The sequence below is a fragment of the Myotis myotis genome, unplaced genomic scaffold (assembly GCF_014108235.1).
Source record: "Myotis myotis isolate mMyoMyo1 unplaced genomic scaffold, mMyoMyo1.p scaffold_m19_p_17, whole genome shotgun sequence".
Taxonomy (NCBI): domain Eukaryota; kingdom Metazoa; phylum Chordata; class Mammalia; order Chiroptera; family Vespertilionidae; genus Myotis; species Myotis myotis.
Genome location: NW_023416321.1, coordinates 19114011 through 19130939, shown reverse-complemented (window position 1 = coordinate 19130939; position 16929 = coordinate 19114011). Strand labels below are relative to the sequence as shown.

Sequence of the window (16929 nt, the reverse complement as noted above, 5' to 3'; positions counted from 1 at the left end):
ATCTCATGCTAGAGGCCTGTGCACAAAATTCATGCACGGGTGGGGTCCCTAGGCCTGCCTGCGGCGGCCCCATCCCCACCCACACCCACCTTGGCCTGGTGCTGCCCGTGTCCATGGTCACCCCACCTCCTTACCCCCCATTGATTGCCCCACTGGCCGGTGGCCTGGGCCTCCCTCTGTGGGCAATTGTGGGGCCACAATGGGGCCCCCCAACCAATCGCATCACACCCGCCTTGGCTGGCCTGGTGCCAGTATGTGTCATAGTGTGGTCATCCAGATGGTCATTCTGCTGTTCGGCTGTTTGGTCGATTTGCATATTATACTTTTATATATATAGATTGTCAGGTGGTTGTTTTTTTCTTTGTTTTGTGTGCTATTCTGCACTGCACATATGTAGTGGTATTTCAGTGTGGTTTTAATGATAATTTCCCAATAATGTTGAATAGCTTTTTACCATATACACTTATTGGTCACTTGGCTATCCTCTTGTAAATTCCTGTATAAATATTTTAGTTCATTTTTAAATTGGATTGTCTTTATTTTTTTTATTAATTTATACAGATTCTTTATACATTCTAGATATGAGTTCTTTTTAAGGTATATGAATTAAAGATATCTTTTCCCACTCTATGGCTTGCTTTTTAACCATCTTAATAGTGTCTTTAATGAGCAGAGCTTTTTATATTAATAAACTTCCCTTTACCAATCTTTTCTTTTGTGGTTAGTGTCTTATATAAACATTCTCACTAATTGTAATATTTCTTTCCATTGAGGAAGGCAGTATAACATACTAGTTGGGAGCATGGATTCTGGAGTAGAGGAGTCTGGGCTACAACCATTTATAGGTTGTGTGAATTTGAGTAGATAACTTAATTTCTTTGTGCCTCAATTTTCTCATTTGTAAAATAAGGTAATAATACCTACTTCATAAAGCTGTTATGAAGATTAATATTTGTGAAGTGTTCGGTGACTTGCACTATATATTAAATAAATGAAGCATATAGTATGTCATATTTTCCACATAGATTATAAACTTTTTAAAGTTAATGACTGTATCTCCTCCATGTTTTATCCTCATAGTACCTAGTATTAAAAAGTAAATATAAAGTATTTGGTAATTATCAGTATAACTTTTTAGAAAAAAGTGAAATGGAACCCCAGAATATCCAGAAGTCAGGAATCTATGCCGAGAAAAACTTGGAAAAGCTTAACTAGTTTAATCTATAGAAAGGGAAAAGAGTAATTAATGAGCAGTTACCTTTTTATTTTATCAAGAAACAAGAAGCTTTTAATCATTCTTGGGAGAAAATCTATATAAATCTAAATATTTGTACCATAAAAATACCAATTCTCTTATTTCTGGTCTGTGGCAGAAAAATCTATTTTTGTTGCCTCTTGGAGAGAAAATAGGGAAGGGAAAATAGAGCTTGTTTTTCTACTCTGACATAACGTCGATGAGAATTCTGTATAGATTTTCCACAGATGGAACACTTGAATTAAATAATAGTATACAACAATGTACGTATAGTCCCTTCCTCTGACCCCCACCTTGTGACTTTAGTAGAGAAGTTAAGATAAATGTTAAACTGAATAATAACTATGTACATCTCAATGTCTTGCCATTTGGAATGGTTTCATGTATAATACTAAATATTCTAAAAATTAAGAAGCAATTATATTTTGGCATCAAACTGTGACACTATAGCTAATGCTTGCTAAGCTGAAAGGACATATCTGACTTAAAACATTTTTTTTTTGTAATGTCCTGTAGGATCTGTGCTACTGTGAATTGTTATACGGTTAGATTAAATGCATCTGAATGTAAAACAAAACCTGAAAAAAACGTTGACATTGAATCAAGTTAATGTAAATAGGTATTTAGTTTAGATAAATCATTCTGCATCACATTTAGAATAGGTCATCTTTAGTTCCCTTGTTTCTTTTTATGTGATTTCTATACATTCTTTATGAAATAAATTTATCTTGATGGTGAGGCCAAGGAAGAACCTTATACTGACTTTGTTCAGCATCCCTCAGGGACAAGGTTTGAAAAAGAGTAATTTCTGTAGCTGGTAACTACTGAAAAGTAGCCTAAATAGAAAGAGACTCTAAAAACTAATTGTATGGAAAGAATGTAGTAGTCTGGAAGCAGAGGATTAAAATGAATGCCAGAGATAAGGAATTTTAAGGGTTCTATTTTCAGGGCAAAAATGAACCTGAAAGGGATTTATTTTTGGAGTGAAGAAAATATTCTTGGATTAGAGAGTTGTGATGGTTGCATAACTTTACTAAAAGGCACTGAATTGTACACTTCAAGGTGATAGTTTATGGTATGTTAATTATATATACCAATATTGAAAAAATTATCTGACTGTGGGAGAAGTGGTAAGCGAGGTCTCTCTAGCATGGGGTAGGAACCCAATGAGGATAAGTAGAGCATCTGTGTGCAGGGTGGCAATGAGCAACAGTGAAATTTGTTACATGTAGGGGGACTAGATGAAGTAACTAAGGATAATGAGAGCCAGATTTGTCATTACTGGGGAACAGAGCTACAGCTTTGGAAAGGAGAAAAACTATAAATAACTGTATGGTATTTGATTAGAATTAGAGCATCACTGTGAATTTTAGGAGGGGTTGTATAAACAAACCCCTTTACTGTATGTTTATGTATGCATACATATATGTATGTATATGTATGAATATACTGACTTACTCAGTCCACTGAGTGGACTTGGAGGACAGTGACATCCTAATAGCAGTGAACATACCTGATATCCTAAATACCTTTCTTCACTAAAAAGAACCAGAGCTTCTTGGGAAAAAGACTCATTCTAGGCAGGGACAGTACAAGATGAGCCTGGAACATCTTGTGCCAAAAAGCAAAGAAGTGCTCAGAAAATGACAGGGATATGACAAAAGGTTACAGGGGCCAAATTGAAAGAGCTTACCCTGGCCAAATCTGGGGCAATCTGAGCAACAAAATAAATAACGGTAGTAACAGATTATAACCTCATTAAATAAGATAGGAATCTTTGAGTTTGGATGGATGGATGGATGGATGGGTGGATAAAAGAAAGTACACCATAGAAAGAGTAATTAATTTAGAAAAATCATTTTTTGGCAAGCATGGTGATAATTCAACCAAGAAAATTAATGGTTGCTAAAAGTAAGAGGCAAAATTTGTTGAGGAGAGATTCAGACTGATACTTGTACAACAGTGTCTATACTATCATCATTATTCATAAGATAGTATATTTTGAAACAACCCAAGTGTCCAACATCAGATGAATAGGTAAACTAACTGTGTTATATACACACAATGGAATATTATTCAGTCATAAAAAGGGGTGAAATATAAAAAGTGAAATTCTGATACGTGCTAAAACATAAATAAACCTTGAAAACATTACGCAAAGTGAAATAAGCTAGACGTAAAAGTACTAATACTGTTTGATTGTATTCATATGAGATACCTAGAATAGGCAAATTCACAGAGACAGAAAGTAGAAGAGAGGATACTAGGTACTGGTACTAGTAAGGGGAGAAATTGGGAGTTATTATTTAATGGTTACAGAGTTTCTTTGGGGGAAGATTAAAAAATTCTGGAAATGGACAGTGGAAAAAGTTGCACAACATTATCAAAGTACTTAATGCCACTGAATTTTATACTTAAACAGTTAAAATGACAAATGTGTTTATCACAAAAATATTTTTTTTTAATTTGAGAGTTTGTTGAAGAAGGGAATATTTACATAGTCTCAAAGTATCCCCCTGAAAAATAGTTATTCACTACAAAGAGAAAAAGTGTAATTTTGGAGTAGAGAAATCTGACAGACACTACCATAACCAAGCAATCAAAGTTAACACAGAAGTGCTTTTGTCAAATCATGAGGTAACATAAGATAAACTCAAATTGAGAGGCATTGTGCAAAACAACTGGCCTGTAATCTTCAAAAGTGTCAAGGTCATGAAAGTTAAGACTGAGAAACTGTTCCAGATCAAAAGAAAGAAAAGAGAACTGAAAACTAAATGCATTGATTAATCCTAAATTGTTGGCTCCTTTTGCTAGAAAGGACATTACTGGGACAAATGTGAAAATTTAAATGGGGTCTGTGCATGAGATCATAATAATGTAAAATGTTAGTTTCCTGATTTCTGTGCTGGTACTGTAGTTATGTAAGAGAACGTCTTTGTTTATAGGAAATACATAGTATCTGGGGATGATGGGACATCATGTCAGTACTTTCAAATGGTTAAGGAAAAAATATTCTTTGTATTATCTTGAAACTTTTTTTGTAAGTTTGAACTGATTTAATTTAAAAATTAAGAATAGTTACACAAACTCTAAAGAAAAGAAAAAAAGCCTGAATAAGGGTGGTGATTATGGCCAGGAACTAGATCCCACGATGAGGACTGTATTAGAAGGCTAACTGCCAAAGAAATGGGAAACTTTTTCTATTCAGAAAGTTACAAAAACATTCTCTCAAAGTCATTTTAAGTAAATAAATAGAGGATAATCTGAGTACAGTATATCAGTTATAATATGTAAATATGGGAAAATCAGGTTCTTAGGGACCCTGTTATTTTGGATTTACAATGTGAAAACAAAGGAAATGACCAAGCTAAATGTAATAATAGTTGTAGAAATAGGCCATTTTATTTTGATAGATTCATGTTTCAATGTCTTCCTGTTTTAGGTGATGCCGAACAGGAACTTGGTCCCCCTCCATCTGTAGATGAGGCAGCAAACACACTCATGACTCGTCTGGGTTTCCTCCTTGGAGAGAAAGTCACAGAAGTTCAGCCAGGTGACCAATACAACATGGAAGTAGAAGATGAAAATCAGGTAAACTGCTTGTCACTAATTCTGTGAAATATGGGCTGAATCAACCTTTATACCAGGGAAGGGCAAATTTCACAGGTGTGTGTGTGTATGTATGTGTGTTGAGAGGAATAATCCCAATTGTTGAATGCTTTTTGAAGCCTGAAGATCTGTTCTGTTTATAAAACATCTTTAAGTTTCATTTTTAGCTTTCAAAAGTCATATTAAGGTTTTGATTCATTTATTGGATGAATGAGAAAAAGAATGGGTAAATAAGCCAATAAGTAAAATTTATATATATATTTAAGCTTCCTTACAACCCATTTAAGCTTCCTTACAACCTAATGTAGTAGAGTCCATTTATATTAACTTTTAGATATACAAAAAATGGAAACACACTGTCAGAAAGTGGTATAGTAATATTTAAATCCAGGCAGTCTGTTAAGAACCATACTATTCTAGTGTAATATGAAATAATAACACCTGACAGGATTGTTGTTAGGATCAAGTTAAATCATAAATATTAAAATACTTTGTAAGCTATAAAATGCCATATAAATAAAGGGTATAAAATAATATGCAATATAATTAGTATATAAATATATAAGCTATATTATATGTAAAAAAATAAGCTACTTCATAGCTTTCATACTTTCATTTTCAAATTTCTTAAATGAGGGAAATAATATGTCTTATACTTAGTTAATAAAGGAGTAAATGAAATAATATATTAAAATTTTAAAAAACTGTATAGCATTAAACAAAGGTAAAGTATCAATATATATATAAAAGCCTAAGTGACCGGCCAACTGGCCGACCAGCCGATCGGCTGATAGCTATGGCATGCACTGACCACCAGGGGCAGACGCTCAACACAGGAGCAGAAACCACAGGCATGGAAACATGGAACAAACTGATGAATCTCAGAGGGAAGGGGGAAAGGGGGAGGGCGGGAAGAGATTAACCAAAGATCTTATATGCATACTAGAGGCCTGGTGCATGGATTCCAGTGGGGAATTTAATACAAGTGATTGCATCTAGAAATATTTTAGGGTGAGTCAAAGAACTTTAATATTTTCATATCTAGTAATCAACACCTTTTCCAATCAGATATTAAATGTAAATCTTCATTTCAGCAGAGAGAATATGAAGACTATTTAAAGAAGTTGAAAAGCTTCTTTTAAAATTAAGAATTAAAGATGTGAAATTTATCATCAGTTTTCTTTAATGTGATTTTGTCACAACACACATTTTGAAAAGGATAGAATTTCTTTAGTGTTCGAAAAAAATAGTACTTTTATTCATTATGTTAGTAATTTATTTGAGTAGAAAGAGCTAAAGAAAAGTGAATTATTATTAAATTCAGTAAATCAGAATATATTACCACCGATCTTTTTTTGTGATTATTTTTATTCCTTCCCATCAGAATCTTAAAAAGGAGGTAACTTCAGGTGTAAGAATTACTCAGGATACAAAGAGATCTTAGTAATCAGTTTCTACAGAAAAATTAAGTTTTTAATTAAATTAATACTGTTTGATCTATTTTATTAAACTAGCTTTTAGATTAAAGCATTTTCCCTGCATTCATTTAGTGTTTCTGGACAGCCACCTATGTTTCCAAAACACAATTATTTGCATTATGAACCTTTTTTTAATTTTTTCTCATTTGAAGATTTGTTTTTTCTATCCAAAGAAAAATTATGAACAAGACAAAGTTCCAAGCTTTCAGAAGTTTTATTGATTGGAAACAGCAAGATCAACTTGTGCTTAATTTTAAAATGTTTTCCATTAATTCATGTTAATGATAAAGAATACTTGTTACTGGAAATTTTCTAGGCAGAAAAACTGGCCCCAGTCTCTGCTCATTTTAAGTTTAAGTATCACCTTAATTGTAGAATGCAGAATATCTTATCCTGGAAGGCAAAAACAAATAGAACCGCAAAAAATGTACAAGCTGCATGCAGATTTTCTTCTTCTTCTCATCAAAGATTATGTTTTACCATAAGATAATATTTTACTTTAACAGCTGATCAGTTTATCTTATTTTTCATTCCGATTTTTCAGACCTCAGCAATCACCCAGCGGATAAGCCCCTGTTCCACCTTGACTAGCAGCACTGCCTCTCCACCAGCTAGTAGCCCCTGCTCCACCCTCCCACCAGTCAGTACAAATGCAACAGCCAAGGACTGCAACTATGGGGCTGTCACTAGTCCAACTTCCACCCTCGAAAGCAGAGATAGTGGCATCATTGGTGAGTTGGTTTTTATGTTAATCATTTTATGTATTTTTTTTTTAATAATTACACAAGCTTACAGTTTTCAAAAAAGCTGATATTTGTTATCCTTAACAAAACTCTCAACAAATTGAATCCAGGAATATATAAAAAGGATAATAGGGACGATATATAAAAAGGATAACTCATGACTAAGTGGAGGTGGGGGCCACTGGTATTTTGAGAAACCTGATGGTGACTGCCCACTCTGATGGAGTTGACAGGGAGATGTTGCCATGGCACTGGGCTCCCTAATATCAGTGGGGATATGGAGATTGGTTGGCAGCACTTAATTCTCAGATGCACAGAGGACATATTTTGATAAAGAGCTGCAAGGCAGGAAGACAAGCAGGGTGTCTGTCTGTCTTTGTAATTCACCTTCTTTCCTTGTTACAATAAAGTCCAGAACTCCCATTTAAATTTCCAAAGAGAAAACTTCACTGAAAAGAAACATAGAAATTACGTCATGAACTTAAGTCTCTTCTTTTAACAATAGGAATATTTAAAATGAAAGAAGAGAATATGAACTAACATTTAAAAACTCTCCTGGGATGATATTCTTGTTTTATAATTATTGCTGAGATTTTTATAATCTAGATTTTAATGTATTTGAGCCCTTCCATATCTAAGGTTGATGGAAATTTTCCTGTTTATAATTCCTCTTTATAATTGGTGATAAGACTCAATAAAGTTCTAGAAGCCTTTTAGGTTTTTGTTTGATTTCTTTAAGGGACTAGATAGGATTAGAGCTACAGTTCAATGTACAAACAGAAAGGCCCTGTATTGCCTCCTTATTAGGACAGATTCTTTCTCCTCTATTAGCTTCTTCTTAGGGACTGTTTGGTTTTGTTTTTTTTTTTTTTCCTAATTCTTTGTTACATATAAAGGACCAGGAAATAAATTTAAATGCGGGAAAATATAAGATAAAAAGAGTATAAATATAAAGATCTTTTTGAGACCTCTGGAGCACTCCAGTAATTCATGAAAATTATATGGATTTCCTTTTGATGAAATTGCTGAACATTTTAGCATTGATAGGCCTTCCTTGTTTGTCCTTTAGCACTGATGTAGGAATTTGATTTATTTAAGTAGAGTTGTTAAGGTAAAAATAAGAGAGATAAGAGAAAATATGTGAGAGATATATGTTGGTTTCAATTATCTAAACTTCATGGTGTAAATGAAAAGATCATCAGTAACTTTTAAAAAATAATGTAACTAATATTTTCACTATCTAATCTTGAATTTGAATAGTACTAATAGATTAATCTCCAGGGTTGTTGTTGTTGTTGTTTTTAAACAATTCATTTTACTCTTTTTTTCTAGCTACGTTGACAAGCTATTCTGAAAATGTAGAACGCACAAAATATGTTGGGGAAAGCAGTAAAGAATTAGGATCTGGAGGAAATCTAAAACCTTGGCAATCTCAAAAATCCAGCATGGATTCCTGTTTATACCGAGTAGATGAAAATATGACAGCTTCCACCTATAGTCTGAATAAAATCCCAGAGAGGAATTTGGAAACAGTTTTATCACAATCAGTACAATCTATTCCTCTGTATCTTATGCCACGACCAAATTCAGTAGCAGGTAAGGTTTTCAAAATAATGACCATTTTACCGGCATATATATTGAAATGAAAATAAATTCTCTTACAGTATTTAAATTTCTCATTCATCTTCTTTGATTAAGCTGCTCTTTTGTGTTTGGGTAATATACATGTGTATATCTTTTTTAACTTGGGGGAAGGCTTGTGTTCCTCAAGAGGTTGATTGTTTAGTTCTCCCCAAAATACATAAAAACACACACAAAATCAGAAAAAGAATCTTATAAAGTACACTGTTGAACTTCTAAAAACCATTTTTCTCACAGAAGTCTTTGAAGGGATTTCAGTTTGAGGTTTTAAAGTTTTAAAAAACATTAAATTAAATTAAATTGAAGTATATTTTAGTAGAGTTTGTATTATCAGAAATCATCCTCTAGTTTAAGGGAGTGGCAGAGAGCCAAGAATTCTATTTCCATATTCTAAGAGCTCACTGTTTCCACAATATCTGGCTATCTTATTATAAAAGAATTACCAGATGCCTACATTGCTAAAGAATAACTAATAAATACCACTAGCAGCCTCAGTCATAAAGGAATGGTTCCGAAGTTTAAATGGCTGGAATATAGAGCCATTATTCTTAAGCAGCTATTTAGAATTGATGTCTAAGGATATTTTTTCTACACCTAAGTTACTATTTAATAATTCAGACCAGGAACTTTTGCAGAATAATTGGGAATTCTGGCATTTTACAAATGTGTCATCATTTGAACGTTGTCCATACTATAAAATCACAGTCTGTCTTTTTCACTTCCCTGATGAATGATTGGATAGGATTATTTTACTGATACAAGATAATAAATTACTTACTGTAGTCAAGTTCTCTTAGTTCCCAGATATAATTATTTATGCAGGTGATAGTGTAATGCTTCTTGCCTTTCCCAGTTCTTTTTCATTTTCATACCTTTTCTAAACCGTCACTCTTTGTTCCAACCGCTGGGAGACCATCAGCATCTGTCATCATGTGTCATGCGTCATTATGCGGACAATGCCTCACCTGGCAGAACAGTAATTCAGAAGATTTTATTATTAACTTTTCAAGATTATTTGCTTTAATATGGTGATAGAATATTTTCTCTCCTAGGCCTTTTTTAAATATGTTGATCCTTACCCATGATGTCATATTAGAATCCTAGCATGCTATAACTTATGAGAAAGACATTGTGAGGTGAAAAGCCCAATAGTATCTATACAAATAAAAGTATATGTGCACAAATGAAAGCATAAAGACATACACAAATGTTTATAGCAAATCTCTTTGTAATAGCCAAAAATTGTTAACAATGTCCATCAACAGGTGAATGGATAAACTAATTATAGTATATCTTTGCAATGGATACTACCCAGCAACAAAAAGAAATGAACTATTTATTTGTTTGTTTGGGGGCCGGGGGGAATTTTTGTTGTTATTGTTGTTTTTTAGAGAGCGGAAGAAAAAGGGAGAAGCAGAGAGAAAGAAGCATCACTGTGAGAGAGACACACATCAGTTGGTTGTCTCCCACAGGTGCCCTTGTCTGGAATCGAACCCTTCAATCCACAGGCTGACGCTCTATCCACTGAGCCAAACTGGCTAGGGCATAAATGAACTATTGATACTATAACAACTAATGAATCTCAAAATAATTATGTTTAGTGAAAGAAGCCAGATAGTTTTTAAAGTACATAGTATATGATTCCATTTACATAAAAATCCTAGGAAATGCCAATATTCTAAGTAATATCTGCAAAATATCAGATCCTTCACGGTTCTTGACAATGAGTTACTACTATACCCATACCCAAAAAATTAAAAGGAATGGCAGTACCATTGATAGTGAGGATGTAATGCAATTGAAATTGTCAAACATTGCTGGTGGGAGTATATCAATAAATTGATACTACCACTTTAAAAAGCTGCTTGGCAAAATTAATTAAAGACATATAAAGCTATATATGCATGTTACCTAAAATCTAGCAATTTTACTCCTATATGGAATTCCCATCAAAAATAAGTTCTGATGTTCACCAAAAGACCAACAATAAGGATGTTTGTGTCTGTTTTATTCTTAATTCCCAAAAGTTGAAAATTCAACTGTCCGTCAATAGTAGACTGGAAAATAAATTGTATACAACAATGAAAAAGAAGGTACTACTGTTACAGACAATATTATGGAATGTATGAAGTATGTATATTTATATAAAGTTCAGAAAAACAGACAAAACTATGGCACTTCTATAGTGATAGAACTAAAGTAGTGGTTACCTTTGATGGGAATATCAATTAAAGGAGCCTTCTGCTTATATATTTTGATCTGAATGGTGGTTGCATGGGTGTGTCTGTTTGTGACGTGTGTGTGTATAAAAAAATGTATTGAGCTATATACATAAGATTTACATAATTTATGTAAATCATACCTCAATTAAAATATATATATATATTATATTTAAACTTCTTTCTAGAAGGATTTTCCCTTGGTTTTGGTTTAGAAATAGCAGTCTTAGGCAACATAACTAGAACTTTGAAGAAATAACTGTTTTTAGTGTATATTAACCTAGTAACTTCAATAAATTAATACTTTTCTTATTCATTTGTTGAAGTTGTTAGGTACCCAAACTGGCCAGAAATTATTCCAATTTCCACCTTAGTTCAGTGGTAGCAGCAGTTTCTGTGAAATTTATTCTTTTTAAAATCCAGTATATTTAGCTATATTTTACACATAAAATTCACCCATATTGAGTAATTCACCTAACTCAGTAATTTTTCATATATTTACCAAGTTATGCAGCCTTCATCATGAATCAGTTTTAAAACATTTTTATTATCCCAGTAAGACTTGTCATGTCTATTTAATGTTAATTTCATTCCCATCCCGAACTACAGGCAACTAGTAATCTACTTTCTATCTCTTTAGATTTACCTTTTCTGGACATATTATATAAGTGGAGTCATACAATATGTGGTCTCTTATGTCTGTTATAATGTTTGAGGTTGATCCATGTATCAGAAGTTTGTTCCTTTTTATTGCAAATAGTATTCAGCTGTTACAGCTATTATTACTACATTTTATCTGTCCATTCACCAGTTGATGAACATTTAGGTTTTTACAATTTTTGATTATTGTGAATAGTGCTGCTATAAACATTCATGTGTAATTCTTTGGGTGGACATATGTTCTTATTTCTCTTGGATAGATGCCTATGATGTATCATAGAGTAAATTTATGTTTAACTTTTTAAGAAACTGCCAAACTGTTTTCCGAAGTGGCTGCACCATTTTACATTTCCACCCACAGTATGGGGATTCCTGTTTTTCCACCTCTTCTCTACGATTTGTTACTATCTTATCCGTTATAATAGCTTTTTGATTGGGTATGAAATGTTATCTTGTGGTTTTAATTTTCATTTTCTAATGACTAATGATGCTGAGCGCATTTTATGTATTTATTAGCTATCATATATCTTCTTTAGTGAAATAGCTACTCAAACCTTTGCACATTTTTTTATTGAGTTTTTTGTCTTCTTATTTATGTAATATTTGTCGTAAATTCTGGATAAAAATTTTTATCAGATGTTTTTGCAAAATATTTTCTGCCTGTTGCTTATTTTTTCATTTCTTACTGATATATTTTTGGATCACGGAAATTTTACTGTGCTTTTATGAACTGTGTTTCTGCTATCATTGTTTATCTTTTTAATAGAAAGTATGCTGATTATATCAAGTATTATGAAACAGTGATTTTTTTTTCTTTGCTATTGGAGTTTGTTTTAATTCAAGTATTGGAAAATACTTCTTGTGCATACTTTAATTATTTTCTTCCCTCTTTTTTTCCCTTTCCTTTCCCCCTACATTAAAAAAAAAAAAAAAGAGTAAGGGGAATAATATTAGCCCAAACTATTACTCCTACAGACCTTAATTATTTCTTTTTTTTTACCAATCACAATGGTCATCCTATAACACTGGCCTTTCTGACTAAAAGAGATATTCATATTCTAAGTAGTACTGATCATGCTTCTCCAAAGGAAAGGAAGGGTAAAAGCTAAATGCACCATCAGAAGGCAGTTAGTTCTGTCCTGGAGAATAGGAGTTTATACTGTCAGAGTGGTACATATTGGCTATGTTGAACAAAATACTTCATCAGATAATTATTTCTTGTCAGTGTTGAATGTAATACAAACAGATCTACTATTGCCTGCAAGGCAAGTCATAAGTCAGGGAATAGTTTGTATTGGGTTTTCTGTGACTGAAAATCATGGTTTCAGTATCCTCACAAAGAGGCAGAAAATGACTCAGTTCTTTTTAAAATTGAATGGATGATGGGTTGAAAATGTTCCCTGAATGCAGAGAAATAAAATTAATTGCATATGGAATTACTCGGCTAACTGTATAATGTATATAAATATTTGATAAGACCACCACCATCTCTGGTAGCTTAAATGATTAGCTATCTAAATCATCTTTTAAAATAAATTTTCTTAGCTCACGAGGGTCCTCTCTTCTCATTTTAGCTCTAGATATACATATTTTCATTTACTTTCCAGTGTGTACACAGAAGTGGTTTCCCAAAACTGTGGGAAGATCAAATACTCAAATCTCCTTGGTTAACAGAAATAATTAAGGATCTTAACTATGATATGAGCTTGAAATAGAGAAGGAAAATACAGTATATTTATTAAATTGTTCTAAGCATATGCACAGCAGGGAAGGAGGGGTATGTGATGAAATGCCAATAATAAAAGGCCTTATTCAAATCCAGCTTTTAAATTTCTCTTTTAAAATAACTTTATCTCAGTATGAGTAATATATTTATTTTAGAGGCTAAATACTGATGAATAATGATGTGAAAATACCATTTGCATCACTTTAAAAAGAAAAAACACACCTAGGGGAGTAGTTGTTTAAAGGATCCTTGCTGTGTTGCATACTGCTCTCCACTGGGGGAAGAGAAGCACCCTCTTTTTGCCTGAGTTTGTTGGCATTGTTATAGGGCCACATGGAACAGGACCAGGAAATTGTCAAGGAATTATTTACAATCCTTGAGGCTGCTGCTGGATTGAACTCTAAAAACTAAAACTTTGTATTATTCCCTAAGTCCCTTGATTTTAAAAAGCATGGAAAGGACACGTGGCTTTCATAACACTTTGGCTTTTATAATACTTTTGCTTGTAGGGAATGGAGTTAGAGTATATGCAAATATTTATGTTGATGTATTTCTTTTTAAGTTTTTCTGAGCTTTTAACTCAAAAATAGAAAAAGTCTATATAATGAAATTTTAAAAGCAATCATGTACTTTTTATTAACTATTACTAGTAAAACAAGTCTGGTTATTATAAGTATAAATATATTGGTCTATTAGATTTAACTGTATACTTTTAGAAACATAAAGACTCAAACAGGTAAAATCTTATAGTTAGATATACCAATTAAAAGCTCCACATACCACATATGAAGGAAGTGCTCTTTACTGAAAACAAGAGCTTTTAACTAAAGTGACGGTCATTAAAGATGAGTTCTGGCAGTAGTAAAGCTTGTGTTTTTTCTGGGGTAACTCAGTTTTCCAAATATAAATTTAGTTATATACCTTTAAATTAAAAGTCTTAAGTATGAGAAAATGAAAACTATGTGTTTTATTGTTTTCAAAATGTAAATCACTATTCCATATTTATTTTTAAGCCTGTTGTATTAGAAGAAAATAGAGAACCCTTGTGGACTTGCGGTTGCGTGGCAGAAATTATCAGAGAATAGGCTGTCTATGGTCATACATGATGTCTTAAAATGAAGTTGGCAATGAATTGGAGGGATGTGGGAAGCAGGAAATGTTCACTTGCAACAGCTGTCCTCCATGCTTTGTGTGAAAATGAGGAGTCTATCAGGGAAACATACAGACAACAGAAGTCAGTTAAAATATAAACTTTCACCATCTACTTGTTAATGTTTGGAGCTGCACATTTTCCTAAGAACAGGATCTTAAGAATCAGGTAAATGCAAAAATGGGACTCCTGAGGGATTTAAATGAATCGAATCAGGAACTGTAATGAGGACTTTACAAAAAATCCAGATGGGCTTTTCAGACCTTAGAACATTGGCTTAATGACTCTAAAGGTGTAAGGACCCAGAGTGGCTTCTTGCCCAGGCTGTTGCAAACAAAGTGTCTTTCCAGGTTCCTTTCTCAGATCAGCCAGAATGACAATTGTGCTGCTAAAATCTATTTGCAGTAGTGGCAACTGCTATAAGAATAAATAATTCAAACTGGTTTCAAATTCAATATAGAGTTGTCTCTGGAATGTTTTGTACTAAATGTTGTCTCTGGATTTTTTTTTTCTGCCCACTTGTGTATTAAATCATTTTGAATTCTAAAAAGTATGTCAGTTAAATGTTCTATAAGTGAGTCAGCTGTTCTGATCTAATGAAATCTCAAAAATAATATGCTCCCTTTTTTTACTTCCTCTTCCTTCTCTGAAAACAGAGAAGGCTTTTTATTGACAGATTTTATGTGTTTACTTTTTAAAGCATTTTATTTTAATATGAAAGGTTTATTACACATTTGTTTTTTCCTGTTTCTTTATTTCCCTTAAACTTACCAAATTATCTCTTCTAAACACATTTGGAAAGTGTTCTTTAAGTGTTATAGTATTAATTTAACTTGGCAGGATTATCGTAAAATATTTGCCTATACAATTTTACAATAAGAGTAGCATCATGAGATGGGAATGTATATGTCTATATAGATCTACCATCAGTGTTTGTGTGGGATGATGTTGTACAAGGTGTTGTTGTTATGGCCACCTCCTTCATCTTTAGCTTTCAAATAACTGGATAAGACAAATCCTGATTTGTTACTCATTGATTATTTAAATGTAGCCAAAACACGAAGTATATGTTAAATACAATTGTTTAGTCATTAAAAAAGCATTTATTGAGCATTATTTTAACTTCTAAAAAGTATGTCAAAATACTAAGGATAAGGATAGAGCCAGTCAGATTTCTGTACCTAAGTAGGACTAGTCTGGAATCGGTTCTATATTGAGCATTATATGCAGGGCACTCTGATTTACTCTAAACATACCAGGCATTATTTAACACATTGCATACCGCATAGAAATCTCTAAGACATACGCCAGGGCCTGCACCTTTTTGGGCAAACTGCACATTATTTAAATCATCATAATGCACTTTAGGTGTTGTTTTTCAATAATTAAAACATTTTTATTTACAAAAACAATTAAACAATTAAAGTTCCTAGTACTTTTTTAACGTATGGTACTGCATAAAACATTTTCCTCTATGAAGAGGGACCAAACAAAATTTACTTAAGTATATAGATTCACTCCTTTTTCCATGGGCGTGAAAAACGAGAACACTCGTGAGCGGTCCTTAACAGATGGCACGCGAAACACGAGAAAACTCCTGAGTGGTACGAAATGTGTTAAAGCACTTAAGAATCCTTAATAAGCAAAACAAAGATTGCCACCTTCATGGAGCTTACAATCTAGCCAGGGAAAATTAAATAAACATCCTATATAATAAAAGAGAAACATGTAAATTGACCATCCCTCTGCTACGCTCACCAGCCAATCAAGAGTGAGTATGTAAATTAACCCGACAAAGATGGCAGGTTAATTTGCATACATAGGTGCCAGGCCGAGAGCAGAGCGGGAGAGTCAGCAGAGAGTGGAGCGGCTTGGGGAACTTGGCTTCCCAAGCCACCAGACAGAAAGCAGAGAGGGAGAGTTGGTGGCTTGGAGGATTTGGCAGAGTGGGAGGCCGTGGGACAGAGGCAGAGCAGGAAGGGAAAACCAAGAGCACAGGGAGCACCAGGAATTCTAGGAATAGTAGTTCTGATGGCAGCCCCAGAACCGGAAGTGGAAGCCCAGAGTGCGGGGAGCACCAGAAAAGCTGAGAATTGTAGTTCTGGTGGCAGACAGATTTCCTAGACACTAGAGCAGCGGTTCTCAACCTGTGGGTCGCAACCCCTTTGGGGGTCGAATGACCCTTTCACAGGGGTTGCCTAAGACCATCGGAAAACACATATATAATTACATATTGTTTTTGTGATTAATCACTATGCTTTAATTATGTTCAATTTGTAACAGTGAAATTGGGGGTCACCACACATGAGGAACTGTATTAAAGCATCGCGGCATTAGGAAAGTTGAGAACCACTGCACTAGAGCAAAGTGAGTCTGGAGCAAGTTACTGTTTCGGTGGGGGTGGAGGGAAACAAAGGTGAGAGACATAAGTAAAATCAGAGTGTCTAG

The 16929-nt window shown here is 33.6% G+C and overlaps 1 protein-coding gene across 8 annotated transcripts in view; it reads left to right on the top strand.

Moving 5' to 3' along the window:
• Nucleotides 1-16929, top strand: part of TANC2 (tetratricopeptide repeat, ankyrin repeat and coiled-coil containing 2) — a 247181-nt gene that overhangs the window by 120789 nt on the left and 109463 nt on the right. For all 8 annotated transcript variants that reach the window (XM_036340072.1, XM_036340071.1, XM_036340070.1 and 5 more), the window contains 3 exons: nt 4698-4846; nt 6887-7073; nt 8418-8681. In XM_036340072.1, coding sequence (XP_036195965.1) covers nt 4698-4846; nt 6887-7073; nt 8418-8681 — 600 coding nt within the window. The remainder of the gene's footprint in view (nt 1-4697; nt 4847-6886; nt 7074-8417; nt 8682-16929) is intronic.